The sequence below is a fragment of the Salvelinus alpinus genome, chromosome 23 (genome assembly GCF_045679555.1).
Source record: "Salvelinus alpinus chromosome 23, SLU_Salpinus.1, whole genome shotgun sequence".
NCBI classification, from domain to species: domain Eukaryota; kingdom Metazoa; phylum Chordata; class Actinopteri; order Salmoniformes; family Salmonidae; genus Salvelinus; species Salvelinus alpinus.
The window spans coordinates 12,427,810-12,447,716 of record NC_092108.1 but is presented as its reverse complement, the minus strand read 5'-3'; the positions used below and the strand labels follow the sequence as shown (position 1 = coordinate 12,447,716).

The 19,907-nt window shown below is 43.4% G+C and overlaps 2 protein-coding genes across 8 annotated transcripts in view; both read left to right on the top strand.

Moving 5' to 3' along the window:
- The window catches only part of LOC139550249 (kinesin-1 heavy chain), a 43,378-nt gene extending 34,250 nt beyond the window's left edge, over positions 1 to 9,128 (top strand). The window contains exons 20-25 of one of the 2 annotated variants that reach the window (XM_071361004.1): positions 215 to 316; positions 1,183 to 1,243; positions 1,529 to 1,705; positions 4,404 to 4,620; positions 4,730 to 4,865; positions 5,599 to 9,128. In XM_071361004.1, coding sequence (XP_071217105.1) covers positions 215 to 316; positions 1,183 to 1,243; positions 1,529 to 1,705; positions 4,404 to 4,620; positions 4,730 to 4,865; positions 5,599 to 5,602 — 697 coding nt within the window. In that variant the 3' untranslated portion in view covers positions 5,603 to 9,128. Of the gene's footprint in view, positions 1 to 214; positions 317 to 1,182; positions 1,244 to 1,528; positions 1,706 to 4,403; positions 4,621 to 4,729; positions 4,866 to 5,595 lie in introns of both variants that reach the window. The other variant, XM_071361003.1, reaches the window with a different exon arrangement.
- Positions 9,129 to 9,970: 842 nt separating this feature from the next.
- The window catches only part of LOC139550248 (rho GTPase-activating protein 12-like), a 100,952-nt gene continuing 91,015 nt past the window's right edge, over positions 9,971 to 19,907 (top strand). For all 6 annotated transcript variants that reach the window (XM_071361002.1, XM_071361001.1, XM_071361000.1 and 3 more), the window contains exon 1: positions 9,971 to 10,184. The gene's annotated coding sequence lies outside the window, so the exon portion shown is untranslated. The remainder of the gene's footprint in view (positions 10,185 to 19,907) is intronic.

Genomic DNA, 19,907 nt, shown 5'->3' with positions numbered 1-19,907 from the left:
CACAGACACACACACACACACAGACACACACACACACACTGTCTACTGTTAACTGTTGTGTTCACGTACTAAATGTCACCGTATTCCCATTACAGTGTATTACATTTGACCAGGGCCCATAGTGAGGGTAGTAGTGCACTATAAAGGGAATAGGGTGCCATAAGGAGATAACTGTGTTGTCCCACGCTGGGCTCACCGTGTTCTCCTCCTCCAGTCTGAACCAGAAGATCATGCTGGAACAGGAGCGCCTCAGGGTGGAACACGACAAACTCAAGTCCACTGACCAGGAGAAGAGCCGGAAGCTGCACGAGCTCACGTACGTTACATACACCTACAGACACCTACATACACCTACAGACAGCTACATACACCTACATACACCTGCATACACCTGCATACACCTGCATACACCTACATACACCTGCATACACCTGCATACACCTACAGACACCTACAGACATCTACAGACACCTACAGACACCTACAGACACCTACAGACAGCTACAGACACCTACAGACACCTACAGACACCTACATACACCTACATACACCTACAGACACCTACATACACCTACATACACCTACAGACAGCTACATACACCTACATACACCTACAGACAGCTACAGACACCTACAGACACCTACAGACACCTACATACACATACAGACACCTACAGACACCTACAGACAGCTACAGACACCTACATACACCTACAGACACATACATACACCTACAGAGACCCCCACATAGCCTGGTCCCAGATCAACACCTACAGACAGCGGGCATGTTCAAAATATGTGATGGATAAAGTACTGTGGCGTATGAATTCTTTTATGTTTTATTATTTAACCTTTATTTAACTAGGCAAGTCAGTTAATAACAACTTCTTATTTACAATGACGGCCTACCGGGAAACAGTAGGTTAACTGCCTTGTTCAGGGGCAGAACGACAGATTGTTACCTTGTCAGCTCGGGGATTCGATCCAGCAACCTTTCAGTTACTGGCCCAACACTCTAACCACTAGGCTACCTACCACACCATATACAATGATGTTGTTCACTAGGGCCCACCTAACATGCTTACTATAGAAGTGTCACTTCTGGTTAGCTTTGTTTAGCACTATGACCTGTCCAATATCACTATAGTGAAGCTGTGGCTAATGGCTGTGTGTGCTGTGCAGGGTGATGCAGGACAGGAGAGAGCAGGCCAGACAGGACCTGAAGGGACTGGAGGAGACTGTGGTGAGTAGACGTCTATAACTGCACCTGCTTTCTCCTTCCACTGCAGACACACTCAGGCACATGAACACGGATTAAATCCTACATGACCTACTGTACATTGTCCGTTTTTGTCCATCAAAAGTACAACTCAAATCAACTATGTTCAGACCAGTTGCATATGTAAAAAGATAAGATTGTTTGTGTGTTTTTAATGGACAATCGCCTCCGTTGTTATATCCAACAACGGATCGCTCCCATAGAAATAGCTTTAATTAACCTCTTGTCTCTCGTTGTCCCCCTTCCCAGGCCAAGGAGCTCCAGACCCTGCACAACCTGAGGAAGCTGTTTGTCCAGGACCTGGCTACCCGAGTGAAGAAGAGTGCTGAGATGGACTCTGATGACACAGGAGGCAGCGCAGCTCAGAAACAGAAGATCTCCTTTCTGGAGAACAACCTGGAGCAGCTTACCAAGGTTCACAAACAGGTATGTACTCTGTACTACTGTACAAACAGGTATGTACTCTGTACTACTGTACAAACAGGTATGTACTCTGTACTACTGTGCAAACAGGTATGTACTCTGTACTACTGTGCAAACAGGTATGTACTCTGTACTACTGTACAAACAGGTATGTACTCTGTACTACTGTACAAACAGGTATGTACTCTGTACTACTGTACAAACAGGTATGTACTCTGTACTGTGCAAACAGGTATGTACTCTGTACTGTACAAACAGGTATGTACTCTGTACTACTGTACAAACAGGTATGTACTCTGTACTGTACAAACAGGTATGTACTCTGTACTACTGTGCAAACAGGTATGTACTCTGTACTACTGTACAAACAGGTATGTACTCTGTACTACTGTACAAACAGGTATGTACTCTGTACTGTACAAACAGGTATGTACTCTGTACTACTGTACAAACAGGTATGTACTCTGTACTACTGTACAAACAGGTATGTACTCTGTACTGTACAAACAGGTATGTACTCTGTACTACTGCACAAACAGGTATGTACTCTGTACTACTGTACAAACAGGTATGTACTCTGTACTGTACAAACAGGTATGTACGCTGTACTGTACAAACAGGTATGTACTCTGTACTACTGCACAAACAGGTATGTACTCTGTACTACTGTACAAACAGGTATGTACTCTGTACTACTGTACAAACAGGTATGTACTCTGTGATGTACAAACAGGTATGTACTCTGTACTGTGCAAACAGGTATGTACGCTGTACTGTACAAACAGGTATGTACTCTGTACTGTACAAACAGGTATGTACTCTGTACTACTGCACAAACAGGTATGTACTCTGTACTACTGTACAAACAGGTATGTACTCTGTACTACTGTACAAACAGGTATGTACTCTGTGCTGTACAAACAGGTATGTACTCTGTACTACTGTACAAACAGGTATGTACTCTGTACTGTGCAAACAGGTATGTACTCTGTACTGTACAAACAGGTATGTACTCTGTACTACTGTGCAAACAGGTATGTACTCTGTGCTGTACAAACAGGTATGTACTCTGTACTACTGTACAAACAGGTATGTACTCTGTACTACTGTGCAAACAGGTATGTACTCTGTACTGTACAAACAGGTATGTACTCTGTACTGTACAGACAGGTATGTAAACTGTACTGTACTCAACTCGCCTATGAACCCAACTAACAGAACCAAATACACTGAAATCATACCGCTTCTTGTAACCTGGTCCCAGATCACCACCCCACCCCCCATAGCCTGGTCCCAGATCACCACCCCACCCTCCATAGCCTGGTCCCAGATCACCACCCCACCCCCCATAGCCTGGTCCCAGATCACCACCCCACCCCACCCCCCATATCCTGGTCCCAGATCAACACCCCACCCCCCATAGCCTGGTCCCAGATCACCACCCCACCCCACCCTCCATAGCCTGGTCCCAGATCCCCACCCCACCCTCCATAGCCTGGTCCCAGATCAACACCCCCCCCCCCCCCCCCCCATAGCCTGGTCCCAGATCACCACCCCACCCCACCCCCCATAGCCTGGTCCCAGATCAACACCCCACCCCACCCTCCATAGCCTGGTCCCAGATCACCACCCCACCCCCCATAGCCTGGTCCCAGATCACCACCCCACCCCACCCCATCCTCCATAGCCTGGTCCCAGATCAACACCCCACCCCCCCCCCCCCCCCCATAGCCTGGTCCCAGATCACCACCCCACCCCACCCCCCATAGCCTGGTCCCAGATCAACACCCCACCCCACCCCCCATAGCCTGGTCCCAGATCACCACCCCCCCCCCCCCACCCCCATAGCCTGGTCCCAGATCACCCCCCCCCCCCCCCCCCATAGCCTGGTCCCAGATCACCACCCCACCCCACCCCCCATAGCCTGGTCCCAGATCAACACCCCACCCCACCCCCCATAGCCTGGTCCCAGATCACCACCCCCCCCCCCCACCCCCATAGCCTGGTCCCAGATCACCCCCCCCCCCCATAGCCTGGTCCCAGATCACCACCCCACCCCACCCCCCATAGCCTGGTCCCAGATCAACACCCCACCCCCCCATAGCCTGGTCCCAGATCACCACCCCACCCCACCCTCCATAGCCTGGTCCCAGATCACCACCCCACCCCACCCTCCATAGCCTGGTCCCAGATCAACACCCCACCCCACCCACATAGCCTGGTCCCAGATCACCACCCCACCCCACCCCCCATAGCCTGGTCCCAGATCACCACCCCACCCCCCATAGCCTGGTCCCAGATCAACACCCCACCCCACCCCCCCCATAGCCTGGTCCCAGATCACCACCCCACCCCACCCCACCCTCCATAGCCTGGTCCCAGATCACCACCCCACCCCACCCTCCATAGCCTGGTCCCAGATCACCACCCCACCCCACCCTCCATAGCCTGGTCCCAGATCACCACCCCACCCCACCCCCCATAGCCTGGTCCCAGATCACCACCCCACCCCACCCCCCATAGCCTGGTCCCAGATCTGTTTGTGCTGTTGCCAACTCCATTGCTGTCCTTGTCAAGCCAAACATGACAGTGAGTGAGGAGGAGTTGACATGCTAGCACTAACAAACTGGCACTCAGGCTACACTTCTAGTGCTTTAGGAGATCACTAACTTGTTGTGTTCTCCCTCCCTCCTTTTGTCAGCTGGTGCGTGATAATGCAGACCTGCGCTGTGAGCTTCCTAAACTGGAGAAGCGTCTGCGTGCTACGGCTGAGCGGGTCAAGGCCCTGGAGTCGGCCCTGAAGGAGGCCAAAGAGAACGCCGCACGCGACCGCAAACGCTACCAGCAGGAGGTGGACCGCATCAAAGAGGCCGTCAGGGCCAAGAACATGGCCAGGAGGGGCCACTCCGCTCAGATCGGTGAGGAGAGACACACACACCTCCCATAATGCAGTGCAAAATTGTTGTTCAGTATATGAATGGATGCCGTTCCTAAACTCTTGTGTTTCTCCCTCCACCCCCTCTACAGCCAAACCCATTCGTCCTGGCCAGCCCCCAGTGGCGTCCCCCACCCACCCCAATGTGAACCGCAGCGGAGGGGGTTTCTACCAGAACAGCCAGACCGTGGCCATCAGGGGAGGAGGAGGCGTGAAGCCAGACCAGAAGTGAGTGACTGAGACTACTGCCTCAATGAGGATAATATACTGTAGAATATGAGGAACAGAGGGAGAGTCTGGTCTCAGACCGCTGAGGTCAGGTCAGAGGTCAGGGGGCTAGAGTAGAGACAGGAACTGATACAAAGATGAGACAGACAGGTCACTGCTGGCATGATAGCCATAACACATAACAAAGCAAAGCATGGGTTGCTGTCTTACCTTATCCACAGACTGCTTACCGGGTGAGGAAACATGTGTCACTTAGCAATTTGGGTGAACTACCTTTTTAATGGGTGAGGCTTGTGTGAGTGACAGCTAACCTGCTGCACAGAGCCTGGGAGTTTAGAAGTCTTTTGAAAGGATTTCCTACCATAGATGAACAGATTAGAAATAGTAAAGCTTTGAAGAAAACTGCTGTGTGGTTGAAAGGCCTTGACTTTTCTGGAGGACATAGCTAGCAAGGATTCCGTGGTGATATGAGTCATATTTGTTTTTTGCTAACCCGTGCTGATCACATTACCACATGTACATCACTCTAGGAAGATGCCAGTAAGAATTTGTGTTAATAATCTCTTGGTGAAGTCCACTAACAGCCCTCTCTCCCTCTCCTACCTTCCTTCTCCTCCCCATATTCCCTCTTCCCACCTCATCTTCTCACCTCCCTCCTCTATCTCTCCCCCACTTCTCCCCCTCTCTCTTCTCCCCACAACATTTTCCTCTCCTCCTCTCGCCTCTGAAGCAGCTGAGGACAGGATGGGGCGTGACCACAGAAGAAACAGAAGGATATCACCCTGACAACCTGTCATCCCATTACAGCCATTGGCTCCTTGCAGGGTATATATTAGAGTGAGGGAGGAGTTTTAATATAAATATATAAATATTCCTTGCCTGTACAGATCCACCTCCCCTCATGTTTCTTCTCTCTGAAACAAACATGAACAACAACTACAGAAATGAATTTAATATACAAAACAACACAACATCCACCAATCACAGAGTCTTGGTGTTATGAACGACATGTGACTTGAATGTGTAGCTTTGTTTCGTTGCACAGTTTGTTGTCATCTGTGTCTTAAGGTTTAGTCTGCACTGTGCCAAGTTGAATGTACTGTAACCAGGATTTCAAAAGAGGTGAGAGGAAAACATAAAAAGCGACTGGGGAAAAAAGAAAGAAAAATATGATTGATGACACAGATGTTATTTCACTAATCTCTTGTACAGCACATTTCCTTATTATCCTCCTGGTTGTACAACACTTCTTTCTCTGAATAGATTTTACAAGCTTGTTAAAAAGTCTGAACCGAATAGATGGCTATCGAGCACTACTGTCCCATTGTACAGGTGTAACATGGCTCTGTACCTGCCTCCTTATGAGGTGTTTGGATTTGAAATGCCAAGAGGTGGACTACAGTGTGGATTTATTTCATGACAGAATACCTGTGGTGGCCATTGTTTTTACTGTAAGGGAAATAAAGCGACATGCTGGTGAGGTGGCTACATTAAACGTGTGTGAGAAGGAAAGAGGAGTCCAATCAGGAGCGAGCTGTCATGGCTGCGTCCCAAATGACAGCCTTTCCCTTATATAGTGCACTTCTTTTGAACAGGACCAATAGGGCTCTGTTCAAAAGTAGTGCACTATATAATGAATATGGTTATATTTGGGACACTACCTATACCTTATCACAGCCTATTCAGTCAATTTAATGTGCTGTTTTTAACGGTTTTAAATGCCGGTTGTTATTTATCCATCTGCACATAGGAGCACATGCATAGACTACTGGTCCACTGAGATAGATGGCCCACACATGCTTGTCCTGTCCTAGCTAGGTCTTCTCATCCATTCATCACCTTTGCCCTGACCTCCTCTCTAAACAAACCAAGGATATTGGCTGTTTGCTGTTTTACATTGTCTGTTTCTAGTATCTTATTGTTATCAAGGGGCTCCCCTCCCTGTCATGTGAAGTGGATTAAACAAAGTTAATCAACTATGCTATTGGATACTGCTATATTTTATCCATCTATTTTGTTTGAATCAATACTTTTCCCAGAGCCTTATATTGAGAATGAGACTTTTCCAAAAATATATATTTTAAATGATCTGTATCTCTAAGACTAACAGTACTACCCATAGAGTCAGCTCTAAGGCTAACAGTTACTACCCATCGAGTCAGCTCTAAGGCTAACAGTTACTACCCATAGAGTCAGCTCTAAGGCTAACAGTTACTACCCATAGAGTCAGCTCTAAGGCTAACAGTTACTACCCATAGAGTCAGCTCTAAGGCTAACAGTTACTACCCATCGAGTCAGCTCTAAGGCTAACAGTTACTACCCATCGAGTCAGCTCTAAGGCTAACAGTTACTACCCATAGAGTCAGCTCTAAGGCTAACAGTTACTACCCATAGAGTCAGCTCTAAGGCTAACAGTTACTTACTACTTATCGGTAAAGTCAGGTGCACATGTAACCTTACTGTGGATTGCTGTACTGTATCTGTCTCACTGTTCCCTAGTTAGACAAGTCAATTGAATCTGGATTGGTTGGTTGGGATGGCAGTGTTTGATTGGCCCACCTTTGCCACTGATCAGCCAGTCAGATGAGCGGGGCCTTGGGTTAGGAAGGAGAATAGGGTGAAAGAGCTGCTGATCCAGTCTTATATTTCCCCCACTGATGGTAAAGGTTAGGATTCGGGGAGGGGAAGCTGATCCTAGATCTGTACCTAGGGACAACGTCACCCTGGAGCGGGTGGGGAACATAGTTTGGTTTAGTCTCCTGGTAAACTAGGGCTTTGTGTGAAATAGCAGCCTATTCCCTATATAGTGGGCTTTCATACTCAGCCTATCCTAAAGAAGTCAGTCTTTTGGAAAGGTTTATTCATCAAATATCTAGTCAGGAGCCAAGGACTATACAGATATATTTTACACTTCTTCTCTTCTTGCATTTTTTAAATGTCTTCCAGAATCCCCTTTTATATGCGAGTAAAACGTTTTCCCTTGATTTTATGTCCTGGTGTAAATTCTGAAACATTTGCAAAAACATCGCTGTGATTGAAGCTCAGCATGAATCAAACCACCGACATCTTGTGAGTCCAATATGATTATACTGTATATCAACAATATATTGTTAGGTGTGACCAGGGTTAAATCTATGGAATAGTCTTTAGCCATGACAAGGTGATGGTGTTTATGAAATTAACGTTTGTTGTCTTGGAAGGATTATACATAAAAATGGATAGCACTTCAGAACTCGTCACCAGATACACTTGCGCTTTAACGTAAACCTAAACTTAGGTTTGTTTTTAAAACACTTCATACCTGTGGTAACTTATGAGGGGGAAGTGTAAAGCATTTTCAAAAATCTGATAAATGTAACTTAAATGTATGTAACTTTGTTTACATGATTGGTATAGTGGTCTATTTTCTGTTATTAGAGGCTAGTTTGGGAGAGGTAGGTAGCCTATACCTATGACAGGACAATGCTTTGCGTCTATCAAGTTTTCCTCTTTGTAACTTTTAGAACAGTAAACGCTTTACAACATGGTCTTCGAAGTGCTTAGTACCTTATCCTTACCTGCCCAGGGTTCTACTGATATTTTTTTTAAAATATTTTCTTATTTTATTTCACCTTTATTTAACCAGGTAGGCAAGTTGAGAACACGTTCTCATTTACAATTGCGACCTGGCCAAGATAAAGCAAAGCAGTTCGACACATACAACAACACAGAGTTACACATGGAGTAAAACAAACATACAGTCAATAATACAGTAGAAAAATAAGTCTATATACAATGTGAGCAAGTGAGGTGAGATAAGGGAGGTGGAGGCAAAAAAAAGGCCATGGTGGCGAAGTAAATACAATATAGCAAGTAAAACACTGTAAAAGTCTAGATCAAGAAGCACATCAACAGCCATTCGTCCATGGTGTTTACCAACCAAATGAATTAGTTTGCATTGATTCTAAAGAAAAGCGTAGCCACTTTTTTATTACTGTGTAATAGTAACTCAACAATTTCTAATTTACAGATAATGACAAAGGTACTGGGTCTGTCCCAACTGGCATCCTATTTCCTATGTAGGGCACTACTTTTGACCAGGGCCCCTAGGGCTCTGGTACATAGGGAATAGGGTTCCATTTGGGACGGAACCATAGAGAACTGGGCCACAATCGCAGCGCTCTGATTGGAGGAGGAGGGGAGGTTAAAGGTTAATGATATCACCTTTTTGGATTGACTGCATGATGTAAATGTATGTGTGATTAAATCGTTATGAGAAAAACATATCTGGTGTCATTCTCATTCTGTGCTCAAACCGTTCAGTCTCCTCCAAGCGTTCTTATTGTACAGATATTTGTTGGCTGTTTCTGAGCTAATATCCTGCCATTTTTACATTTTAATTTGGCTCAAGCATAATCATTTGGGTGGGCAACATGAAAGTTTGTGAGGGCAATGCCCTACCCTGCACCCCCATAGATGTTGAAGAGATCTATTGATGTTGATATTGACTAGTGTTCAAAAGTGATACAAATTAACCTTGCCAGCATAAAACCTTTTTCCAATTTTGCATTACACCATATTTGTTATATTTTTCATGCCACTGAGAATTCTTAGTGATTATTGAAATCACTTCTTGATGTTGTATACCATTTCCTACCAACCATTTTGAATGGCTCCATACTGCCCTACAAAGGCAAAACGCAGCAACTACATTTTATTTTTACGGCAACATCGGACTTCAATCTAGACTCTAGACAGACAGCAATTTCTGATACTCCATGATATATTCTGATCAACTGGCTTGTTCTTGTGTCAGGAAACTAAACACCACATGAATCAGATAAAATACCTGGCCATTACAACAGACCAACGACATTTGACCAAATTCGTGGTTATTGCGTTTTGCATTTGTTAGGGCAGCATACATTTCAGTTGTAATGGGGTGTATGTAACCTTGATAGAAGCAGTTTCAAAATTCACCATTGCTCGCCGAAGGTGTTTGGAGCCCTTTTCTCTTACGCCACAAGGTGGAGCCAGTTCAACAACACTCCTCTCCCTCAAAAATGGTTGCGGACTATCTTGAGCGGTAGCAAGCTGACGAAATTGGCAGATAGGCAAAAGCGGGAGCGAGCACAGACGGGAACGTCAGGGAAAAGTGGAACAAGGCGGAGAAAGTGTGTAGTTAGTGCGGATACCTTGCTAGAAGTGTTGTAACTGATGACGGTGTAGTGTCGACAAGGAGGTCGAGGCGAAAAGATAAGACGAAAAGTTTATGGAATTATACCCTCTTCACAATTGCTTACTTTGACAAAACAAGGATTATTACGGCCAGAAGACAAGGTATGTCGAGTATGACTGGTTGTCTTTCCCAGGAGAATGAAAAATGTATTATTTACTGTTCTAGTTTGCTAGGTAGTTAATCCTACTAACTAACTAACTAACTAACTAACTAGCGCGTCTTCCCACAAATTGAGTTTTGCTTTCAGCGAGCAAAACGAGCCACTGGCCTTTGAAATGAGAAGCAACCTGTTCCGACTCGCTGATCCACGGCACGATAGATTCTGGTGGTTGGATATAGTCGACTAGCAAGTTACAGGTTAGATGAGAACTTGTACCTGGCGTTAGGAGGAAACACCAAAACCAGGTAGAGTTCCTTATTTCGTGCCCTTAGAATGTGAAATAGAGAAATATTGTACGCTGTTACTCCTAATAATCCCACACTAGCTACCTAACCTAGGGGGGAGTGGAGGCATGAATATTCCAGGAAGCTGCTCAGTGGCTTCTTGGCTGGAAACCCAGCGTTGAATTGCATTGAATTCTACGTCGGGCACAAATGAGCTTTTGAATCGGGAAAGTTACCTCACACGACCTCTACAAGCCATAATGTTGAATACAATTATATTTGATCAGACATTACCGGTTGTCCGTGAGGTTGGTCCTTTTGGCGGTAGGAATGTGAGACAGTATACCCACAGGAAAGTATCATTAAGGCAATTTTTCAAACCACTGGTAGTGCTTTCAGATGTATATTACATGAAGCATGCACACAATATTAAAGTGCATGCAGGAGATACATGGCTACTTGCGGAGCTGGTGCACTTGTTTACATGTTTCTGCGCGTGTTTCTGGTGATAGAAATGTGAACCCACTTCCCCTTTGAAAAGTTTTATAATTTTACTTTTCTGTGGATCTATTGTCACATTCCAACCGACCAACAGCACAGACAACTGGTAAAGTACATTAAAATGTAATTTTATTCAACATTCTGGCATGTAGAGGTGAGAGGAAACTTTCCTGATTCAAATGCTCATTTCTGCTCGATGTTGAATTAAATGCAATTCAAAATCAGGTGTCCAGACAACTTCTTGGCATGTTCCTACATGAAGAAGTACCCATAACTAGTAAGACAACTGCAGCTTGCTAACAAAATAGTTTATTTGGTGTTATACACAATCGAATCGAGTTACATTCCCTTCAGAAAGTATTCATACCACTTGACTTATTCCACATTTTGTGTTACAGCCTGAATTCAAAATTGATTAAATATTTTTTTTTCTCACCCATCGACACAAAATACCTCATAATAACAAAGTGGAAAGTGTATTTTTTAAATTGTATTATTATTATTGAAAATTAAAAGCATCTAATTTACATAAGTATTCACACCCTTGGCCCTGAGTCAATACATGTTAGAGTCACCTTTGTCAGCGATTACAGCTGTGAGTCATTCTGGGTAAGTCTCTAAGAGCTTTGCCCACCTGGATATTACAATATTTGCCCATTTTATTATTTTCAAAAATATTCAGGCTCTGTCAATTTGGTTGTTGATCATTGCTAGACAACCATTTTAAAAGTCTTGCCACAGATTTTCCAGCAGATTTAAGTCAAAACTGTAACTCGGCCACTCAGAACATTCACTGTCTTCTTGGTATGCAAGTCCAGTGTAGATTTGGCCTTGTTCAGTCCTACTGAAAGGTGAATTCATCTCCCAGTGTCTGGTGGAAAGCAGACTGAACTGAGTTTTCCTCTAGGATTGCTTAGCTCTATTCTCTTTCTATTTTTGTCCTGAAAAACACCCCAGTCCGATTACAAGCATACCAATAAGTTCTTCCTAAATATTTCCAAAACTAAAAGCATTGTATTTGGGACAAATCATTCACTGAACATTAAACCTCAACTATGTCTCGTAATGAATAATGTGGAAATTGAGCAAGTTGAGGTGACTAAACTGCTTGGAGTAACCCTGGACTGTAAACTGTCATGGTCAAAACCTATTGATACAACAGTAGCTGAGATGGGGAGAAGTCTGTCCATAATAAAGCGGTGCTCTGCCTTCTTAACAACACTATCAACAAGGCAGGTCCTATAGGCCCTAGTTTTGGTGCACCTGGACTACTGTTCAGTAGTGTGGTCAGGTGCCACAAAGAAGGATTTGGGAAAACTGCAGTTGGCTCAGAACAGGCTGGCCCTTAAAAGTACACGGAGAACTAACATTAATGACATGCATGTCAATCTCTCATGGCTCAAAGTGGAAGAGAGATTGTCTTCATCACTACTTGTTTTTGTAAGATGTGTTGACAAGCTGAATGTACTGAGCTGTGTGCTACTGGTTTAAACAGCTCGGACACCCCACAAGACAGAGAGAGAGAGAGGGAGGGAGGCAGACTATGGGAGGCGCACAGTACTACATAGAGCCATGACTACATGGAACTCTATTCCACATCAGGTAACTGATGCAAGCAGTAAAATTAGATTTAAAAAGCAGGTAAAAATACACCTTATGGAACAACAAGGTCTGTGAAGAGACACACACACAGGTACAGATAAATGCATACACACACATTGTGATATTGTTGTATGGTGGTATTGAACATGTTGTGGATATGTGGTGGTGTGGGGATGTTATATGATGGACTGTTTTATCTTTAGCTCATTCAGTACAAACATAGTTCACTGTTTTATCTGTTGTTTTATATGTAATGTGGACGCTTTGGTGTGTTTGGACCCTGGAAGAGTAGCTACTGTCTTGGCAGGAACTAATGGGGATCCGTAATAAATACAAATAACATGACGCAGCCACCACTATTCTAGAAAATATAAAGTGGTTCTCAGTAATGTGTTTTATTGGATTTGCCCCAAATGTAACACTTTGTATTCCGGACAAAAAGTGAATTTCTTTGTCATATTTTTGTTGTTGTTGCAGTTTAACTTTAGTGCCTTGTTGCAAACAGGATGTATGTTTTGGAATATTTCTTATTCTGTACACAAACTAGCCACCAAACTAATCACTGTAACCAAAAAACATTTGGAAAGTTTGAGGTGAGGGAGAAAAGTGTGGTGGAACAAGTATTAGCATTGTTAAGTATCTTGCTAACTGTATCGAATTGTCCGTTAGCTAGCCAGAGAAATGTTGAGCAACATTAGCCAACTCACCTGATCAAATAATTGAGTTTATGGTGTGAAAATTAGCTTGCTCATAAAGTCAGACAGCTAACGTTAGCTAGCTAACAACATCAGATGAGCTAACATTAGTAACCTAACCAATTTGCTATTGTATTAACTATACGACTCCTTGCCGTTTTTAAAGTTATAACGCGTTAGCTGCTTACTGGACCCCGGCAATCTGTGTGAAATGTTAACTAGCTAACGAACTAACCACTGTCTATTAACTAATCTTTTCCCTCTACAGTATGTGGTTAATTTTCAGAATGAGAGAATTAGGTGAAAATGAGGCGTTGCTTGTTAAACAAGTGGGATCAAGTGTAGCTGGAGTTGGGCCTGGTTTAATCTGGATGCCACTATAGAGGTGAAAGGAACACAAAACACTCTCCCTCTTTCTCACTTTTGCTGGCACATTGTAGAACAGATGTCCACAGGTAGAAAGTGTACTATGTAATAATGTGCAGTGTAGCCCAAATATATAGTTTTTGTTGTCTTGACAGTAACACGTGTGAGTGAGGGGGATTATAATTTTTATACTCAGTGAACGTTATTTTTGCACACATGTAACCTTGTGCACCTGCTCAATGTCTATAGTGGCTACTATAACAGAGCAAAAATAGAATGCCTGTTTCATTCCATTTCTGCTTTAAGATGTTTTTCCCCCCAAGTGCAATATTTATGTGTGTGGTAACAAGCGTTCTATTATAAAGGCTGTCGTGGTAACAAGCGTTCTATTATAAAGGCTGTCGTGGTAACAAGCGTTCTATTATAAAGGCTGTCGTGGTAACAAGCGTTCTATTATAAAGGCTGTCGTGGTAACAAGCGTTCTATTGTAAAGGCTGTCGTGGTAACAAGCGTTCTATTATAAAGGCTGTCGTGGTAACAAGCGTTCTATTGTAAAGGCTGTCGTGGTAACAAGCGTTCTATTGTAAAGGCTGTCGTGGTAACAAGCGTTCTATTGTAAAGGCTGTCGTGGTAACAAGCGTTCTATTGTAAAGGCTGTCGTGGTCACAAGCGTTCTATTGTGAAGGCTGTCGTGGTAACAAGCGTTCTATTGTAAAGGCTGTCGTGGTCACAAGCGTTCTATTGTGAAGGCTGTCGTGGCTAACTGCAATATTGTTTTTTCTCAAGACTTATGTCATTTTGCAGTAAAGTCTAGGCAACAAATAACATTGGATTGCTTTCTTTACATTTTTTTAGCTGTGAGTTAGGTTCACATGAACCACTTTTAATTTTACACACAGAGACTGATCATGTAGATCATATTCTTTGTTATTTAATTAGTTGACCTGCATCTCCCCCTTAGCAGGGATTGTTTTTTGCATGTTTCAGTGCAACACAAAACAAAGTGTCACCTTTTTGGGTCCTCAGCAGTTTGCATCCCTGTGAACAGGCATCCGTCTTTTCACTCTGTCAATTAGGTTAGTATTGTGGAGAACCTACAGTGTTGTTGATCCATCCTCAGTTTTCTCCTATAACAGCCATTAAACTCTGTAACAGTTTTAAAATCACCATTGGCCTCATGGTGAAATCCCTGAGTGGTTTCCTTCCTCTCCGGCAACTGAGTTAGGCAGGACGCCTGTATCTTTGTAGTGACTGGGTGTATTGATACACCATCTGAAGTGTAATGAATAACTTTACCATGCTCAAAGGGATACTCAATGTCTGCTTTTTAACCCATCTACCAATAGGTGCCCTTTGTGAGCCAGTGGTAAAACTCCCTGGTGTGTGGTAGAATGTGTTTTTAAATTTACTGAGGGACCTGACAGATAATTGTATGTGTGGGGTACAGAGGTGAGACAGTCATTCAAAAATCATGTTAAAGACTATTATTGCACGCAGTGTGAGTCGATGCAACTTATTTTGTGATTTATTTTGTGACTTGATAAGCAAACGTATTTAGGCTTGCCATAACAAAGGGGTTGAATACTTAGACTCGACATTTCAGCTTTTCATTTTTGATTAATTTGTAAAAATGTCTAAAAACATAATTCCACTTTGACATTATGGGGTGTTGTGGGTAGGTCAGTGATGGCCGTAACACAACCAAATGTGGGGAAAGTTAAGGGGTGTGAATACTTTGAGGCACTGCGTGTTCTCCTGCCTCCAAAGTATTCCCACGCAGAGAGAGATGTGTTCATACACAAATGTAAGCAAGGTTTGAAATGATTATTTTAGTCAAATATTATATCTGTTTGGGCTTCTTCCGGTCAGTTTGCAGTCTACAAATGATTTGAAATGATGTTCTGGCCCCCTGACCATCCGCTCAATAAATAAATTGGGCCGCGCCTGTGTCTAGTTGATGATCCCTGGGTTACGGTCTGATCATTTCTCTGGGCTTCTCTCTCTACCTTCCATATGATACTGATTTATATGTAATGCCAGCAGCAGCAGTCAGGCCCAGGGAGGAAGGAACCTTCAGAAGAACCAGACTCAGCCCATCCTTCCCCGGCTAGAGAAGGATTTAGTTTATTTAGCATGACCAGGTCATTTAGCATCCATTGGATGTTGCAGCATAACCTCAGACATCCACAGGCTCAATTGCTAGAGGGTCGTTTGGGGAGGAGATGAGTTGGGCTCACACCATGGCAATACCATCAAGAAGCTCTCTGTTTATTCAGTCCTGGGGCATCAAATTATTCCAAAATACTACTTACGAATGGAATTTAGAATGCATAGGAAAAGTGTGATTTATCAAACAATCCTACGATCGTCATATACCAACACAGTGTCACTCATATACACACCGGTAGGCGATCACCATTTGATAAATACTAATTGTTTTCAGCCTCGGTGTTTGTGTACAATCTTGTCTATTTGCATTTTGAAATGCCCCTAATTAACCATATATGGTTAAAATCATCCCTTTAAAGCTCAGGGGGAAATATACAATGACGTACCATGAAATAGAGGTGTCAGAGATTGAGTACAACCAAAAGGTTTTTAATTTGTCTCGCTCAGTTGTGGCTTGACCAGTAAACATAAAAACATAGCTTCGAAGAGAGAACCAATTAGGACAATTCAAGTTGCTTTAGCAACGGCAAATATTCTTCAAATGTCGGGTCGTCTACCCAGAGGTATCGTGGAAAGGAAACAAAACCTGAAGCAGTCCTAATGCTGGAGACAAGCAGCCTTATGTTGTCACGTTTCCTTCCAAGCTATAGCACACGATATATGAGATAAAGTATGTTTTTTTTAAAGGACCAAAGAGTTTAGTCATATTTGGGAACCCATTAGGGGCAAAGAAACCTCTCTTGACGTCAACTCTGAAAAGTGCCCGTTGCCAGAACCTGAGGGTGGATAGCACTTGGATGTGCACCGGGGAATGGCATGCGCTTGCCTTTCTAAAGTAGGTCTCAAATCCAGACTCACATTAAGCATCTCCAATCCAAAATTAAATCTAGAATCGGCTTCCTATTTCACAACAAAGCATCCTTCACTCATGCTGCCAAACATACCCTCGTAAAACTGACTATCCTACCGATCCTTGACTTCGGCGATGTAATTTACAAAATAGCCTCCAACACTCTACTCAGACTGCATCCAATTTGCTATCACAGGGCCATCCGTTTTGTCACCAAAGCCCCATATACTACCCACCACTGCGACCTGTGTGCTCTCGTTGGCTGGCCCTCGCTTCATATTCGTCGCCAAACCCACTGGCTCCAGGTCATCTATAAATCTCTGCTAGGTAAAGCCCCGCCTTATCTCAGCTCACTGGTCACCATAGCAGCACCCACCTGTAGCACGTGCTCCAGCAGGTATATTTCACTCGTCATTCCCAACGCCTATTCCCCCTTTGGCCGCCTTTCCAGTTCTCTGCTGCCAATGACTGGAACGAATTGCAAAAATCACTGAAGCTGGAGACTCATATCTCCCTCACTAACTTTAAGCACCAGCTGTCAGAGCAGCTCACAGATCACTGCACCTGTACATAGTCTATCTGTAAATAGTCCATCCAACTACCTCATCCCCATGTTGTTATTTTTTTTTTCTCCTTTGCACCCCAGTATCTCTACTTGTTCACTCATCTTCAGCACATCTATCACTCCAGTGTTTAATTGCTAAATTGTAATTACTTCGCCATTACGGCCTATTTATTGCTTTACCTCCCTAATCTTACCTCATTTGCACACACTGTATATAGATTTTTTTCTATTGTATTATTTACTGCACGTTTGTTTATTCCATGTATAACTCTGTGTAGTTGTTTGTGTCGCACTGCTTTGCTTTATCTTGGCCAGGTCTCAGTTGTAAATGAGAACTTGCTCTCAACTGACCTACCTGGTTAAATAAAGGTGAAATAAAAAAAAATGGAAAGAAAATCAAAAAATCTCGCAAAAAATCTTTGAAGATTGGTTTTGAGACATTTTATCTGATGAGCCAATCTGTACTTTCCATCAAAAAAAGTCCCACCTGTCTCTAAAAATGAGCTCTATGCGAAATGCAGCTTGTGCCGAATCTTCCATCAGAGTGAGATCAGCCATCTCATTGGATTTCCCATTATCTCAGTCTTTTATAGTGTGTCAACAATGGTTTCACTTCCACGCGTGCCTCTAATTTAACAAATGACCGTACTTTATATGGATTGTTATTTTCGTAAATGAACTGATGTGCTCACCCGTCTTATCCCCTCAGAACAGCCTCGATTCGTCAGGGCATGGACTCTACAAGGTGTCCAAAGAGTTCCACAGGGATGCTGGTCCTTGTTGACTCCAACGCTTCCCACAGTTGTGTCAAGTTGACTGGATGTCCTTTGGGTGGTGGACCATTCCTGGTACACACAGGAAACTGTTGAGCGTGAAAAACCCAGCAGCGTTGCAGTTCTTGACACAAACCGGTGCGCCTGGCACCTTCTACCTTACCCCGTTCAAAGGCACTTACATGTTTTGGCTTGCCCATTCACCATCTGAATGACACACATACACAATCCATGTCTCAATTGTCTCAAGGCTTAAGAATCCTTCTTTAACCCGTCTCCTCCCCTTCATCTGCACTGATTGAAGTGGATTTAACAAGTGACATCAATAAGGGATCGTATCTTTCACCTGGTCAGTCTGTCTGTCATGGAAAGAGCAGGTGTTCTTAATGTTTTGTATACTCAGCAGTGGTGTAAAGTACTTAAGTAAAATACTTTAAAGTACTACTTAAGTAGTTTTTTTGGGTATCTGTACTAGAGGTCAACCGATTAATCGGAATGGCCGATTTAATTAGGGCCGATTTCAAGTTTTCATAACAATCGGAAATCGGTATTTTTGGACACCAATTTGGCAGATTTTAAAATTTGTAAAAAAATAAAAAACTTTATTTTTTCTTTATTTAACTAGGCAAGTCAGTTAAGAACACATTCTTATTTTCAATGACGGCCTAGGAACGGTGGGTTAACTGCCTCGTTCAGGGGCAGAATGACAGATTTTTACCTTGTCAGCTCGGGGGATTCAATCTTGCAACCTTACAGTTAACTAGTCCAACGCTCTAACGACCTGATTACGTTGCACTCCACGAGGAGCCTGCCTGTTACGCGAATGCAGTAGAAGCCAAGGTTGCTAGCTAGCATTAAACTTATCTTATAAAAAACAATCAATCAATCAATCATAATCACTAGTTAACTACACATGGTTGATGATATTACTAGTTTATCTAGCGTGTCCTGCGTTGCATATAATCGATGCGGTGCGTATCGTTGCTCCAATGTGTACCTAACCATAAACATCAATGTCTTTCTTAAAATCAATACACAGAAGTATATATTTTTAAACCTGCATATTTAGCTAAAAGAAATCCAGGTTAGCAGGCAATATTAGCCAGGTGAAATTGTGTCACTTCTCTTGCGTTCATTGCACGCAGAGTCAGTGTATATGCAACAGTTGGGGCTGCCTAATTTGCCAGAATTTTACGTAAATATGACATAACATTGAAGGTTGTGTAATGTAACAGGAATATTTAGACTTATGGATGCCACCCGTTAGATAAAATACGGAACGGTTCCGTATTTCACTGAAAGAATAAACGTTTTGTTTTGGAGATGATAGTTTCCGGATTTGACCATATTAATGACCTAAGGCTCGTATTTCTGTGTGTTATTATGTTATAACTAAGTCTATCATTTGATAGAGCAGTCTGACTGAGCGGTGGTAGGCAGCAGCGGGCTCGTAAGCATTCATTCAAACAGCACTTTCCTGCGTTTTCCCAGAAGCTCTTCGCTGTGCTTCAAGCCTATCAACTCCCGAGATTAGGCTGGTGTAACCGATGTGAAATGGCTAGCTAGTTAGCAGGGTGCGCGCTAATAGTGTTTCAAACGTCACTCGCTCTGAGACTTGGAGTAGTTATTCCCCTTGCTCTGCATGGGTAACGCTGCTTCCAGGGTGGCTGTTGTCGATGTGTTCCTGGTTCGAGCCCAGGTAGGAGCGAGGAGAGGGATGGAAGCTATACTGTTACACTGGCAATACTAAAGTGCCTATAAGAACATCCAATAGTCAAAGGTTAATGAAATACAAATCGTATAGAGAGAAATAGTCCTTTAATTCCTATAATAACTACAACCTAAAACTTCTTACCTGGGAATATTGAAGACTCATGTTAAAAGGAACCACCAGCTTTCACATGTTCTCATGTTCTGAG